The sequence below is a fragment of the Python bivittatus genome, unplaced genomic scaffold (assembly GCF_059951505.1).
Source record: "Python bivittatus isolate LINGU-HERP-01145 unplaced genomic scaffold, Pbiv_v1 ctg000980_np1212, whole genome shotgun sequence".
Classification (NCBI taxonomy): Eukaryota; Metazoa; Chordata; class Lepidosauria; order Squamata; family Pythonidae; genus Python; species Python bivittatus.
In genome coordinates, this window is record NW_028277125.1 from 39,300,760 (window position 1) to 39,317,136 (window position 16,377).

Sequence of the window (16,377 nt, forward strand, 5' to 3'; positions counted from 1 at the left end):
TGGACACATATTAGAGAAGAGAGCCAGACTGTGTGTGAGAGAGACAGAGAATAGGTCACAATTCCTGAACACATAACAACAGGAATATTTAGCAGGTCTACTGCAGATGCAGTCAGATAAAGAGCACTGTATTGTATATAGCGCTAAGCAGAGAAAGTGCAAACCCTAGGAGTGTTTTATATACTCTGGTTATATCTCTGGTTAATATACTCACTGAGGTTTTTGAGGGAATCTATTCATATCACATGTTCCAAGACTGTTTCCTTCTGGCTTTTATGAGGCTGCAGGGAAACTAATTATGACCAAATTCCTTTTGCTTTCTGGGATTTCTTTCTCCAGTTTCTCCAGGGTTGTGACCTTGAGGTGATGGTGCGATGGCAGGTGGTGGACAAGAAGATCCCCCTTTATGTCAATCACAAAGAACTTCTGAGGAAAGCATCTGTCCTTTTGGGAGCATATTTCTAATGACCAAGCAGCAACACCAAACTTTGCATTTGCATTTCTCCCTCAGCTCTTTCTAAATGCAGTAAACCAAACTGTATCCTGCTTTTTGGTGGATCTCTTGGTGCATTTTTCCATTCCAGCTGAACTTAGAGATGAAATTCTTCTTGACTTGGCCAAAAATGTATGTTTGTTTAAACTGCAAAAGAGAAGGGTCAGAGCCTTCCTTCATTATACTGGAGCCCTGAATTCCCTTTCCAGCTGTGCCACACATATTCCTGTGGATCATGTAGAAGTAATGGACAGCAGGGCTCTGGGTGGCCTCATAAATTTGTAAAGTATACAATGAGGTGAGTCATAATTCATCTTGGATAACTATTTAACACTAATAGCAGGGGAGTAGGCAATGTCTGCCTTCAAATTGCACACCCCATCATTAGTGCTACCTTTGAAAGATCAGTACATATCCAGTTCCAAAAGATTCCTGGTCCAGTTGTTCACTCAGCCAGAAAGCCATCACATTTCAGCAGTTCCAGTTGTTTGTTGTTGGTATATGATAACCATTGCCATGCTGAGCTGAAGAATATCAGCTGGCATTACTGACATCCAAGACAGGCTTTTGAAGCTCTCCCAGTGCAACATTTTCCAGCCTACCATTATCGCTTTTGTGGCATCCAGAATCACAGAGTTGGGGGGGGGGTCAATTTTTTTTATTTTTTATTTTTTGCGTTTGGGTGAGAGTGCAGAGGGATTTAACAGCAATTATGGATGCCTTGACTGGCAAAGATGTAGGGAACCTGTTTCGTTCCTGAAACTCCCTCCCCAAATGGCCCATGGCCGCATTCTGGAATGCCTTCAACATGACAAGAATGAATCTCAACATGCATTGGCTTATGTGTCCCTATCCCCTACCTAGTATGGCCTTGAGAAGGTTGGAAGCTTTTGATTCTATTTTAGATCACCCACACTTCAGCACATAATTTAAAGCTTAACTATTGTTGATTGAAATAAGTCAGCATCATAAGCTATATCTGACATTTGTTAGACTTTGCCTAACAAAATTTTTTGGTTAAAATTAACCAGAGCCTCTGGAGATTTGGTTGACAAGCCAAGCTATCACGAGGCCAAAACAAAAATGAAGTCTCCCAAACTTGTCCTAAAAATGACACCAAATGAGAAATAGGGGAAATGAGAGTGTTTATGAAACATTATACTATCAATTACTATTATACCTAAGTCCCACAATTTCTAAATATAACAGTTTCTGTTTTTGTTAATAGTCACTGAGAACCTACTCTGGTTAAAAAGCTGTTGAATGTGGGATGGGTGGTGTGACAACTAAAGGGATACATAAGTGGTTTGAAATTTTTTCCATGAATCATTCCTCATCAAACAGGAGTGAGGTATTGTCTGAGGTTCACTCCTGGGCACCATACTCTTTGGTACTTTAGATTTGGATGTAAGATGGAAAAAATGTTTATCAGGCTTGCAAATGACACAGAATTGGGTAGGATAACTAATGCCCTAGAAGGCAAAAACAAGGATGATATTGCTGAATTAGAGAAATGGGCTAAAATATGTATGTATTTATTTGAAACATTTCTATACCACTTACTATAAAACAATACTTGATCAGTTTACAATAACTAAATGAAACTTTTAAGTTCATTCCTACATTCTTCACTTAGGAAATGGAAATCAAATCCATGGTATAGGGATATCTGACTCGGTAATAGTAGCTGTGAAAAAGAGCTTGAAATAGTGGCTGATCACAAATTCAGTATGAGTCAGCAGCGGAATAATGCAGCAAAAAAGACAAATGCAATTTTAGCCTGCATAATCACTTCACATTAATTTTATGTCAGTCAGGTCCCACCTTGAGTATTGTATCCAGTTCTAGGCCCCACATTCTGAGAAAGATTCAGAGAAACTGAAAGAATATCTGAGATGGATACTAAATTTTGTGAAGAGAGATTGAAGGAACTGAGAGTATTTAATCTTGAAAAAAATAAAAGGGAATATGATAGCACTTTTCAGATACTTGGAAGGCTATTATCCCGAAGAAGGTCATGACTTGTTCTCCATTATTGCATAATGCAGGACACAGAATAATAGACATAATTTAAAGGAAAGTAGATTCCAATTGATTGTTAGAAAAAATGTCCTAAAACAAAGAGCAATTATACAATGGAACCAGGCTCTCAGAAAGCAAATAGGGTCTTCTTCATTAAATGTGATCCAATGACAGCTAGTGGCCATGGGGGTGGGGAGAACTTTAATTTGGACTACACTGAGCACTGGGTTGGACTAGGCTTAAATGGCCCCTTTCAACTGTATGATTCTTTCTTCCTGATATAGGCTAATTTTTCCTCCAGACCCTTCTGGGTGTTTTACCAGAGCAGTAAAAAGCAATTAAGCTCATTCATTCTTATATAAATCTTATACTACCATTTGGATACAAAAAGGTTTACTTTGCATTGACTAGTGCCATGAGTGTAGTTGTCCTTTGGTGAACTCTCTCTCTCTCTCTCTCTCTCTCTCTCTCTCTCTCTCACACACACACACACACACACACACATCTATCTATCCAGTTTTTACCATTTTTGTATTATTCTAATAGCCAGCAGGGCTTATCTAGTAGATTGGCAAAATTAAACAGTTTATTTGAAAATCTGTTAAAAGAATGACAGCAAGGTCTATGCTTGGTATGCAAAATATTTTAATATTTGTGGAGTTAGCTTCTAAATTAGGAAAATGTTTCTCAAACATCTAAAGTTTAAATTTGGCTTATGTTAAACAAATGTAAGCTGTATTGAATGGTTAATTTAAAAACATACAGTTATTTTAATTACTTGAAAGTTTTTATTATTTTTTTATCTGATTATCATTATTACCCACAAGGCAGATCAATAATTTCAGCTCTACGGGAAACTTCTAAAAGAGCAAATTAAAGCCAAACAGACCTTTACCTTGAGTCTACTACTGCTAAGCTCCACCTTGATGCTTGAAGAATGTAGACCCTTAAAGACAAGCATATTTTTCCTGTTGCTCTTCATCTGAAGACAGGCACAAATAGTAGTCCAGGAGGTCTAGATCAGAGGAAAACATCTGAAAAAATCTAGCCTACAATTCTTTGGGTTCTGGCTCAACTGTCGTTTCATCAGACTCTTGGCCACCATGCTCAATGTCCAAAGCCTCATTCAGTTTTCCAGTTGGAGGTGCTCTGCTTCTGACTAAGTGAGATCCGCTATCTCTGCTTGAGCCATGAAACCTTACAGCAAGCTACACTGATAAACAGGTTGCCTGATTCACAATTCTGTGAGAATTTGAGTATCTGCTTTGAGTACCTCATGTGTTTCAGTGAGAGGCTATATTTCTAGGCCTGCTGTCTTGTAGATTAGCTTCCCCTCCTTTGAAAAGAATGGGGATATTCCATGTGTCCATCTGAAGTTGCTGCTTATGAATTCCTATTTATTTAGTGTAAAGGAAGATGATCTGGATATGCAAATAAATCTCCACATTCAAATTCATCTACACATAAGGTCCTTCAGTTGAAATAAATGGAATACATTAATGCACACATAATATAGAGAATTTTTGCAACAATTTAAACAGTTTCTTAAAACATTTAGAATCCTGCCTCCCTTAAAAGCAAATAACAGAACTAGACAAAAATAGTCAAAATAACAGAGTAACGAAATGGAGAGAAAAATCAGGTGACCTCAAAGGCATTGTGAAATAAGTCTAGCAAAGACTGTTGTTGTTTAGTCGTTAAGTCGTGTCCAACTCTTCGTGACCCCATGAACCATATTGCGCCAGGCCTTCCTGTCCTTCACTGCCTCCCTGAGTTTGCTCAGACTAACTGGGCCTAAAAATAAAAAAGTTCTGTCTTATGCTTCTCCCAAAAGTGCACTTGATGATTTAAAAAGGCAAAGTACCTCTTAAATCATTTGCTCAAAATTAATCTATCCACCATCCAAAAACCAGCTGGAATTAGAGGTTTAGAGGAATTGGCTGGTAAGGGAAGGGTTATGAGTCTTCCCTCACTTCACTTTAGTTCAAATGACAGCTATTTTACATAATATCTTAAAATTTGGGGGAGGGGGGAATGGCAAAACTCCACCATTGTGCTGAAGCTATCTATTTCCAGAGGTTCCCAGTTTGTTCATCAAATGGTCCTCCCAGGACAGAATGTTTCACTGTTACAAAGAACATAAGGAGCATATTCATAACTTGAAATGATGCTGGTCTAATTCTTTATGGAAGGTATCATTAATTCAATATGTGCAAAATTAATTAGAAGAAGTTGCTTCTCTCTTCTGAAAATGTCATTGCTAAGGTTTTTGGCTTCTATTTTTTCTTGCCAGCAGTATTCAATACTTATTCTTGATACTCATAATAGATGGGATTTTGTGATATTTCTTAATTTAGTCCAATAATTCTAATGTTAATGGAATCTGAACTTATACTTCATTTTGGACTGCTCTTCTCAATAAAACAATTTGCTTCAGCAAGTTTTGAAATATCAGTGCCAGAAATGCCATTAATGTTACTGCTGTTACTTATAGATAGAAAGATTATAGAATAAATTGCTTTACAGACAGCTTTTCCTCAAAGGTTTCATTCTATTTATCAGAAGCAAAGCAGCTTGAATACCAATTTGAGTTCCTAGTTTTATCTTTAAATATTCAAGGAGAATGAAAAATAATCTGAGAAGATCCACAGGAAGTATCCAAACATACTATTTATGGTCACAAAACAGTTCTCCCAAAATGTGAACTATATTCATGTACATTATTTCAGCAACGTATCAACTATTGAACCATACTTGGCACAGTTTGACATATAAAATATGCAGCGGGAAGGATTAAGCAACTCATCATTTGTGCTATACAGGTAGTCCTCGGCTTACAATGGCAATTGGGACTGGAATTGCCATCACTAAGTGACGCAGTCGTAAAGCATGATGTCATGTGAGCACCTAGCTTAGCAACCTGGTTGTCCTGGTTGCTGTTGTTAAGTAAGGATCCCATGGATCATTAAGTGAGGACCTCACATGACTGTGACTTCTAACTCCCTGCCAGCTTCCCCATTGACTTTGCTTGTGGGAAATCACATGACCATGGTTTGCTACAATGTTGTAATCGCAAGCTGGGTGCTCAGGGTATGAATTGCAATCACATGACCGCAGGGACCCCACAACAGAACTTCAAGGACCACAGCACTGTCATAACTTTAAATAGTTGCTGAACGTATGAATGTAAGCTGAGGACTGCCTGTAGTTCTTTCTACTCAATCTCAAAGTAAGCTAAGGAAACCAGAATTGCTGTTTTTCAGCTAAAGTTGCATTTTCACATATAGAGTGGTTGGACCTAGCACAAATCACAAGGCTGCTCTGCCATCTCTGTAAAAGTTTTTTTTTTAGAAATAAAGTATGAGTATGTGTAGAAAAAGACCACACACTTTACAGCTGAATATATATATTTGTATTTGCCCGTGAACTGGATCTTGACTAAGATGTGTTGTGCCTTCACAAACGGAATCAGTGCGTGACCTGACTCAGTTACATTAACAGGTGCCCAAAAATTATGTTTATGTTCCAGAAGTACAATTTCAGCCATTGCAATAATGTAAATTGCTTCTTAAGATTGCAGTCTACACAGTATCTTTTCTTTCAGTGCAGTTCCCAGGATGATCATTTTAAAATAGGTAAACAACTTCTAAAATTCCTAGAGCTCTTCAAAGTAGAAACAAACAAACAAACATCTCTCTTTGTCTTTCATTTTCTCAATTAAATACACAATGTCTGCTCAAAATCAGACTTAGGCATAAGCTAAGCAAGCTACAACTTGAGGCCTCCAATCTGAAAGAGACACTCAAAATTTCATTTTTTTTCATTTATTACAGTTTTACTATAATTATGTATATGAAAGTCTCCATAAATTAAGTTCTCCTGTATAGATTCACACCTTCATTTTAAAGATGATTCCTCCCCACTCCCTCATATGTTTGTTATGCATCTTCACAGAATTCTTGCTAAGTTCATTTGTTACACAGCCTTACTCTCTGTCAGCACTTGTCAAAGAGAGCCTCTACAGCTTCCTGTAGATTAAATCTAAATCCAGCCCTGACTCTGGTTAAAAACCTCAAGTTGGCTCTTGTGGTGGTAGAGTGTAGGAGTAGGATGGGACGTGCAGGTTCAAATCCATCCTCAACCCCAGAAGCTAACTTTAGGCCAGTCGCTCTCTCTGTGCCTAATCTGCTTAGTAGGGTGGTCATAATAGAGATAAAACTGGAGAGAGCACTATGTACCCTGAAATGAACTTCTGGAGAAAAGGCGGGATATAAAATGAACAACAAAAACAGTATTTTCATTCCAACATCACACACATACTTAATTCCACTAGCAACCTAAGAAAAATTATCTGAATGAGCTGTCTTCTTAAAGGTTCCATCTGATGTCACCCTAACCATAACACAGCAGTCCAGGAAGACTGTTTTTGTATGACACATCCCCACAGCATTGCCTAATGTCATCTGCATCTCACACCTGAGGCAGCTGCAAGATCTTTTAGTTCTTCCAGTTTTCCTACTTCTCCCAACAATTTTTGCTAAGGGTGCACTCTAACAAGCTTCATAAATGATATGGTTGGTGCCATGAAGGATTGTTCAGACACTCCTGCTGAACAGAGTTTGCTTTTAGTGTGAATAATTAGAAATACACATGTGCTCCTTGTGGTAGGGAAAGACTGAGTTCTATGCAGGAAAAGCAGATGTTCAGTAAAGGAGTAATGTTCAGTAAAGAACATTAGCTCTAAATAAGTGCAGATATTATAGCTGAAGTCCTGGGACTTCTAAGGCTTGAGTTCCTATTGTACATGTCTACTTTACCTGTGTATCAGCAGAACAACAATGCTACACTCACACAATGCTCTGCCTGTGTTTACACAATATGCTTAAAGTGGTTACTGAATGAACCCATTTACTGATGTTGTACATTTCATTGAATCATGAACCATCCAGGTTGGATTTGCATAACGTGCAAAGCTACAAAGAGACAAACCAAGGTCAAAAGTAACCAAGCTTAGCTTCTTATGTGAATGCAGCATATTCTGCAAACAGTAGTACACTGAAGGATATTGTGTAATATAGCCACTGAACTACAAACTAGGCAACCACATTTTAGACTAGAATGCTGAGGGAATTCAGCTTGTGTGGTTAGTTTATGGTTCATTGAACACCGATAGATTTAGACTGTATGACAGTTTATTTCATGTACAGTTGATAAGTATTCCTAATCACAAGGACACTAATATGATCAAATATTATGGCATCACAACACAAACTCCACTCTTTCATTGCAACATCACATGCAAGTACCTAAAGGGTGGAATTGTAATGCACATTTCATCACACACACACACACACACTGTGCTCTGGGGTTTTGTAAATTCTAGGAAACAAACATTTTATGTCCTCCAATCAGAACAGTGCATCTACAGACATTGCCACTCCTATGGAATAGCCTTGTGTGTGTGTCTTCAAGTCAGTGTAGATTCCTGGAGACTGCCTGGACAAGTCCCTGCAGTTTTCTTGGCAAGATTTTGGGTTTGCCATTGCCTGATTCCTAGGGCTGAGAGACGGTGGTTTGCCCAAGGCCACCCAGCTAGCATTGTGCCTAAGGTGGAACTAGAACTCACAGTCTCCTGGTTTCTAACCTGGTACCTTAAACACTACGCCAAACTGGCTCTCATGGAGAAGCCTTACCATTCCCCAAAACCTATCCACATGAATTCACAACACACTAAGACAGAATGCCTTAACCATGGTTAACTGGATAAACTACAATTTAAACTACACAACATGCTAAACCGTAAACCACACTGTCTAGATTTACTCATCATGCTAAATCACACATAAGCAAATCTCTAACAGCAGTCCAGTTCTTGGGCTAATATGTAGTTCATGGTTTTGTTCCTATAAGAAACAAGGGCAGGGCAACCTTAGTGGGTTTTCTTAGTGGGTTTTCACCAACAAATAGTTCCAGTCAATGGCTGGAAGGTGCATACAGTAGCCAAGAGTCATTCTTTCTTCTCCCCAGCTCCAGCCTGGGCAGAGACAGTACCCCAGTTCAATACAGAATAGTTTGATAATATAGATGACTGGAAGTATGTGATGTCCATTAATATAATCTAGGCCCAACAACAAAGTTATCATATAAATAGTAGCAGTTGACTACAAAGTGAACATGAGACAATTCTTCTATATGACTATTTAAAAAGCCAAATGCAATTGCAGTTTGCATCAATAGAAGTATAATTTTTAAAAACTGAAGTAATCAATTCACTTTATTCTGCTTTGGTGAGACCCTGTCTTAAGTACTGGGTTCAGTTCTGCGCATTGCAGTAAAGATCCATAGAAATTGAAACAGGTTTAGAGAAGGGCAACAGGGATGAATAGGGAACTAGAGTCCAACCCCTATAGAGAAATTGAAGGCACTGGGTTTGTTTAGAGAAAAGACAATGAAGGAGAATAGGCTAGCCCTCTTCAAATACATGAAAGGATGTCACACACAAGATAGCCAAGATGTGTTGTCTCTATTCCTGAATGTGGGACTTGGAATAATGGATTTAAGTTACAGGAAGGTAAAATCTGACTGAACATAAAGAAAAACTTCCTAGCAGACAGAGCAGTTTGAAGGCGGAATCCGTTATCCAGAAACAGATGTGTTAAGCAGAGGCTCGATCGTTGTGGGGCTTTGAATTCCTGCACTGAGCAGGTTGGACTCAACAGGCCCTTTTCATTCTATGATTTTAAAATGGAGTCCATGATGAACCTCCTCTTATTAATCTACAGCAGATGACAGACATGTATGTATTGCAATGTGCAAATATGAGTTTTCCTTTCAGTATTAAAGATGCTCACAATAACTGTGTAAGAACAAGCTTGCAGTGTTGCTCCTTAAGATAAAAAAGAAAAAGTCCAAGGAGATATTATGACCTGAAATTAATGCAGGGGAAATGTCATGCTGCTGTAACAGAAAGCACCTCTAATAGTGAATACGAGGCTTAACATTTTGGCATCTGTGCAATAATGGAAAGCAACACTGAATGCCTGCTTCCTGATCTACGCCTGGTGATTATCAGCTACTGCATTGCAAGTATATGATAATGTAGTATGTAACTCCCAAGCAAGCAATAGGGTGCTATGTTGCTTCCTATGTGTGCTAATACATCCTTTATTACCAAACGGCCCCTTTAAAAATTCCAGGATGCTCAGCTAGGGTGGCAGTGACAAGCAGATGCGATCCAATTAGAGCCAGCATTTGCCATGAATGGCTTTGTGTGCGACTGATGGGAAGGAAGAGAAGAGGACGGCAGCAACAAGTGCTGTGTGCAGGCTGCAAGTCTCACTGCCGCTGCCGCTGCCGCCGCCACTCTGAACTGCACCCACATCCAGGCAAGGGTGTGGCAAGAGAAGGCAGAGCAAGAGCCCTTGAGCTTTGGATGCTGGAGAAACTTGGGATCCTCAGGGAAAGGGGATCGGCAGACCTCAGTTCAGGTATCGTGGTCAAACAGGGAGGAGGGAAGGCAGTGATAAGAGGGCAGACCAGTGATGGCACCTTTGCACGATGGAGTGGTTAAAGGTGATTATGTGAATTCTTTTCAAAAGGCACAACCCAGGAACCCAAATGGAGGGGGGTGGGGGAGGGATTTTCTCTGTGACTAGGTAGGCGTCTGGCATCTGTGCTGCTCTTGTTTTTGACATCATGGTTGAAACTCTGGGGGGAAGATGTAGGTGGAGACTGCAGCTAGATTTAGTGTCATATTTACATCTCCTGAAGGAAAATAAGATTAGCAGCTTTCCCTGTTATGCTTAGAGCAGGGGTTGCCAACATTTCAACATTATGACTCATGTACCTTTAATAGTTTGGGGAAAGGCAGCAGATGTGCTGCTTGTCATGTCACAGTGCTACAGGGGTTTGAAAATCTGCTTGCCAACATTTCCTTCCCCAGCAAGCTTCATCTTAGGCGATAGGTTGTGGCAAGGTTGAAGAGGAGAAGGAAGCATTCTTATAGGGATAGAGAGGATTCCCCCCTACCCAAGAGATTTCCTCCATCACTATGACCAGCAGGATCCTAAGAGCCACAGCAGGTTGGCTATAGGCAGTACCTACAAATCCAGATTTTCAGATACCAAATTGGTGGCTATAGCTGATCCCCAAAATGGCCTATTTATATCACAGTATTCAATTGATTTATCAATCAGTCAATTTCCTCAGGGAACTCTGGGGATTGTAGTTCTGTGACCAGCTACTAAAGATCCCTCACAGAATTCTCTGCATCCTCTCCAGACTACAATTCCCAGCATTCTTTGACAGCAGAAGCCATGACAGTTAAACTGGTATAGAACACACAGAATTCTGTGGTCCTGTTTACGTCTTTTGGGACAGCTTGGTAGTGGAGTTAATTGCTCTTACCATCTTTGGCATATAATGTCAGTCATAGTTTTTTATAATTACTTTTCAGTCATGTGCACCATTTTATTTTGTCCATTTTGTCAACTATAAAAATATGCCATCAACAGAAAAGGATTCAGGCATATAGATTCCCCTCTTAGGATCTGAGAGTTTCAAAAAACGTAACAGCAAAGCAATCCAATACTGGGAAGGAAGGCAGGAAGGAAAAGGTCTCTAATTAGTATGCTTTACAGCAGAAAAGTGGCAGAGAGAACAGATGCTTAACCTCTTTTCCTTGCCAAACTATTCTACCATGCTGTGAATATCCCAACTCTCATCAAGCAGATTCATTTCAGGGGTAGAATAAGAAACAGGGAATGGACAAGCGGAATTCCTTTCCACAGTGTCTCTCCCTTAAGGTCAGAACAACATGTTACAAATGAAAACAGGATTTCCAAGCTTCCTGTTTCTTTGTAATGTTAATCATTCCCCACTGAATGCTTCTTCCCTGCAAAAATCTCCTGACCTTATTATGTACAAACTTTTTTCCCATTGCAGTGAATCCAAATGGAGCAGGCATTTTTTTTCCTTTCTCCCCTGTAGTTGTCATACTTGCACTCCTATCAGCTTAGCTGACGTAGATTTCAGAATATGTTTTAAATAAAAGGACTATGTTGTACTAGTACATAAAAGTTCTTCTCCTTCTCCTTCTCCTTCTCCTTCTCCTTCTCCTTCTCCTTCTCCTTCTCCTTCTCCTCCTCTCTTTCAAAAGAGAAGAGAATTTTGGTGCAAATTCCTGGGCAGAGTACAGTGCTCTTGCATTTACTTAGTTAAAAATTGGTCTTGTAACTTTAGAACATTATAGACCCCAAAACAAACTCCTCAGATAGGCCTTTCACTGCTGAGAGGTCTGAGGTGCTCAGCTTCCCCCTAGGCTGTAGCGGTTGAGGGCAGGTGGAATGAACAGGGCCACATGGTTGCTTCTTCCCTTAAGGATGTGAGGCTTATGAGGGTCCTTCCTCACCTCCTTAGTCATCCAAGATATTCCTTCTCCCCTCCTACTTGACCATTAGACTTAGGGTGGATCTCCTGCCCCTTCCCATGCCATCTGGATGACCACCAGATGGCAGCAGATAAATGAAGTTGTATTTTGTATCATATTGAATGCAGCAGCCCAAGTAGAAAGGAGGAGGAGAATGAGGAGATAAAGAAAGCAGCTAGCAGCAAGTGGTGGGGAAGCCACCAGGACCTCCCATTTGCAGAGTATATTGCTGCTTCTGACACATTACTTGAGAGCAGCAGCAATGGAGATATCTATTCCCTCACTTATTCTCTCCTCACTTCCACAGAGACTACTCTTCTGCTACAACTCCTATTGGGGCCCTGCTTTGGGTTATCACATCTGGTCTGCAAAAACTGGGACAATCGTCACCCGTAACAGCAAAGTAATAGGAAAAAAAAAACCTTCGCTGTTGCTTGCTGGTCATCTAGACTTTTGCAGACCAGATAAAGTAGCCCTACCCCAGTGGGAGTAGCCATGGAGTTCATTGTGGGTAGCTGCCACCCCTCGCTTCACTTTATTTATGCCACTGATCTGCAACCTCCCTGGCTTCCATGCTTCTTTTAAATCCCCAGAAGGAATTCCTTCCACCGGGGTTTTAGGAATGGGATAGGGCTAGTTGGGCTGCTTCACAGTGATGAAAACATATTTTTCCAAAAAACACCACCAGCACTAACATTCTCCATCACCTTCAACAGCAGAGTAATTGAAAAAGGGAGAGAGAAATGTTCACAAGGCTTTTGTCCTCAATCGTTTCTTCTCAGTGGAGGAAGGAAAGAAGGAAAGCCAACCAGCTAGCTATCAGGGCTTTGTTACAGAAATTTACAGTCACAAATATTTAAGTCATCAACTTTTGTCTGAACATAGGTGCCAGTTTTAACTTCTGTGCTGGAATTAGATGAAAATGTATTCATATTGTTTGCCCCTATAGAGATTACTTGCCCATCTTTCTGTGCTCTGGAAAAGGAGAAGAGTGAGTGGATGGCTGTGACGTACCTGACCTCAGTGCAAATCAACCCACCTGTAGCCTGAAGAAACTGTTGTGCGGCTTCCCAGTTCTAAGGAGCGTGAAAAAAAGACTAATTTTCTTTGCCTTAGCAGCCATGCAGGACTGCCTACTACTGATTGGATGACCAGCATGTTTTTGGCAACTGAGACATCTTGGCCTGCACTGTTCCTTTGCTCTCAAGTTCTCTTCTGCCTCTTCTTTTGTACCCCTTCCTGTTGTTGTACGTCCTGCCCTGAACAGTGTCAGTGTACCAATTATTCAGGGGCAACTGCTGTTCTGTGCAGTGCTAGCAACTTGGAAGAGATTCCAACAGATATTCCTAAAGATACCATGTTTCTGAAGCTGGATGCAAATAAAATTACTGCAGTTCCCAACAGCACTTTCAGGCATCTTGCCCACTTACAAGAAATAGATCTCTCCAAAAATGCCATTGAGAAGATTGATTCAGCAGCATTTAAGGGTGTGGCTGATGGCCTGCGCTTGCTGGATCTCTCTGGCAATCATATACAGAGAATCCCCAAGGAAGCCCTGGTCAACTTGAATGCCATGATTCGCTTATCCAACAACCCTTGGCATTGTGAATGTACTTTGCAGGAAGTCTTGTGGGAAGTGAAACTGGACCCTGATTCAGTCAATGAGATCACATGCCAAACATCTGTGCAAGAGGAATATGCTGGCAAACCTCTGCTCCACATCCTGGATTCAGGCATCAACTTTTGCAACATGCACCAGAAAACTACTGATGTTGCCATGTTTGTTACCATGTTCAGTTGGTTTACCTTGGTCATTAGCTATGTGGTTTACTATGTCCGGCACAACCAAGAGGATACAAAGAAGCATCTGGAATACTTGAAGTCATTACCTAGCACAAGAGTTCCTAAAGAGACTATCAGCACAATCCTGTAGCCAGGGGTGCTGACCCTCAGCTATACAGCCTGTTTTCTAAAGAAGAAAATGTTGAATGTGAAACATAGAAAGTTTATTTCCTACTAATTCAGCCAGGACTTTTCTAATTTTTTTAAAAAAACAAAATGTTTCATAAAAGGTTAAAAAAATATTGACATTATAAGCATAGTAAGAATGTCTAAACCATGTTTCCCTGCGTTCCATGCTATTGTTACCAATAGTGGACCCAGCAAACACTATAGAGAAAATCTATAAAATGATCTCCTTGGCAAGACATTTGGACAGTACATGGTTTATTATGGCTCCCTGAAGTTCACAATCAAGATCTGATTCCAAGAGAGAAATTTAAAAACCCTCAAATGGAGCAATATAATCCTGACAAATGTGCTCACGATGTCAATGGAAGTATGTACATGGTTGACTTTTGCTTGATACTCCACAGAACACTTTCTCTAAAGCTAACAGACAGTTCTGTCTCCAAATTCATAGATTTTGCAAACAAGAACCCATATAGATTGGTGTAATTTAATATGATACATGTGATGCGTATGTTTGTGTGTGTGCTGCAAATCTAAAGAGGATATACTTTATACTGCATCTGGAGCCCGTACGTCTTCATTCTTCATCAGACTGATAACGTGTTTTTAATTCCACAAACATTATAGTAAAGGAAAAAGTATGCATATGTTATAAAGAACAATGCTGAATAGTTTCTCCTTAGATAGGTGGGGCAGATACATAATGGTGAAATTGTCTATTTCTACCTACGCTTACTTCATATTGCAAATGGTGGCCTGAAAGTACAGCTGGTCTGGAGATTAATAAATCTGAAAAGGGAAAAATGAATAATATTTTTAACTTAAAAAAAAAAAAACTAGTTGTCCTATTTGATAACAGTTCCTCAGTGAGTTCCTAAAACAAGTTCAGTAACCAAATAGAATCTACTGGCAGCAAATAAATTTGACAGCAACACTACACAGTATTCACACACTACACTAGGCACAAAAACATGTTGGGCTTGCCATTTGAAAACAGAGCCCCAAATTAAGCCTTCATCCTGTGTGGACCCAGTTATTATGCATTTTAAGACTCTTGAGAACCTTACCTTTGATTCCCTGCCATGCTGTTTTAGTGTGCTATCATAGCTCCCAACTTTCCAGCTGGCTACTTTTTGGAAAATGTATGTTCTAATTACCCAACACAGATTTATATTGGATGTATTTGGTAGAATTTCATATATCTATCTTGCAGGGTTGTGCAGTACTATGGTTTCACTCACCCAAAAGTGTTTGGAACATGTGAGAGCACAAATGTGGCACCTCTCTGCAACACCTTAAAGCATCAAGGCCATTTTCTTGGATTGCATGTGATCCTGGGAAAAGATGCAACTGCTGTAAGGTGTTGCAGGGGCCACATTTGTAATTCTTTGCACTCTTAACACTTTTTGGAGATCACGTGTAATAGTTTGTGAGAAGGACCTTGAGAAATGGGGCAAAGAGATGCTGCCTAGGGAACTTTCAGATAAGAGAAGGTATAGTCTGCAGCTGCATAATGGGTGGAGAAAGAGGCTCAGAAGGGACCCTCCCTAACTTCTCAGGCTGTAAAGGAGACAGCAGGAGATTTGTACTTTGAGACTTGAAAGATTGATGTCAGCGTTCCCAGGTAGGCCAGACAGGAAACACAATCAGATGAGCTAATTCTACTTTATTGTAAGGCTACATTAAAAGAATCTTGCAAGTCTGAAAGTACAAATCTCCCACTATCTTCTTTACAGCCTGAGAAGTGAAGAAGGGTCCCTTATGAGCCTCTTTCTCCACCCATTATGCAGCTGCGAGCTATGCCTTCTCTTATCTGACTATTCCCTAGACAGTATTTCTTCGCCCCATTTCTCAAGGTCCTTCTCACATACCATTACATCACATCTGAAGCTCTACCATGCAACAGCTGACTAATCAACCCTTTGACAAATTTCAGGACAGAAGTTCAGGGCCTTTTTTCTGATTGCTGGTTTTATACTACTGCTTATGTACGTTCGCTATTAATTTGTTGTGCAGGATACAGATGTTTTTCTTCTGGTAACATTTGAGTTATGGGGATATAATTCAGTCTGATGTTGAAACTATTCTATCTTCTTCCTGGAAAAGCATAATTCTTAGTGTAGAATGTGGCTATGACATCTCTCATAATGAGTAACAGATTCCTGCACTATTTTGTGAACTTAGAAAATACTGGTGGCTGTGCATCCATTTACTATGTAGTTAAATCCCGAAGAGGTCATCCAATGTCACTTTTTTTCTTTTAAACTGTTTAAAAATCAAAGAGGTTATCCTCTTGCTCCTCCTTTTATTAAAAAAAGGTGCTACACAAACATTAAAAATCACTAATATTTCTGCAAACAAACTGATAATTTAATAAACATAGCCCATAAGGAAAAAAGAAGATGGAAGAAACAGGAAGATAAGTTAAATTCAGTGCTAATTCTTCATATAGGGGACATAATTC

General features: G+C 39.8%; 2 protein-coding genes across 3 annotated transcripts in view; both read left to right on the forward strand.

Annotated features, from left to right (window-relative positions):
- TRPM2 (transient receptor potential cation channel subfamily M member 2) overlaps positions 1 to 5,018 on the forward strand; it is a 44,731-nt gene extending 39,713 nt beyond the window's left edge. For both annotated transcript variants that reach the window (XM_025171320.2, XM_088132133.1), the window contains one exon: positions 340 to 5,018. In XM_025171320.2, the coding sequence (XP_025027088.1) occupies positions 340 to 465 (126 nt within the window). In that variant the 3' untranslated portion in view covers positions 466 to 5,018. The remainder of the gene's footprint in view (positions 1 to 339) is intronic.
- A 4,790-nt stretch (positions 5,019 to 9,808) lies between these two features.
- LRRC3 (leucine rich repeat containing 3) lies at positions 9,809 to 15,373 on the forward strand. Its single transcript, XM_007435436.3, has 2 exons — positions 9,809 to 10,002; positions 12,892 to 15,373. The coding sequence occupies exon 2, from the start codon at positions 13,090 to 13,092 to the stop codon at positions 13,873 to 13,875; it is 786 nt and encodes a 261-aa protein (XP_007435498.1). The 5' UTR covers positions 9,809 to 10,002; positions 12,892 to 13,089; the 3' UTR covers positions 13,876 to 15,373.
- Positions 15,374 to 16,377: the final 1,004 nt, after the last annotated feature.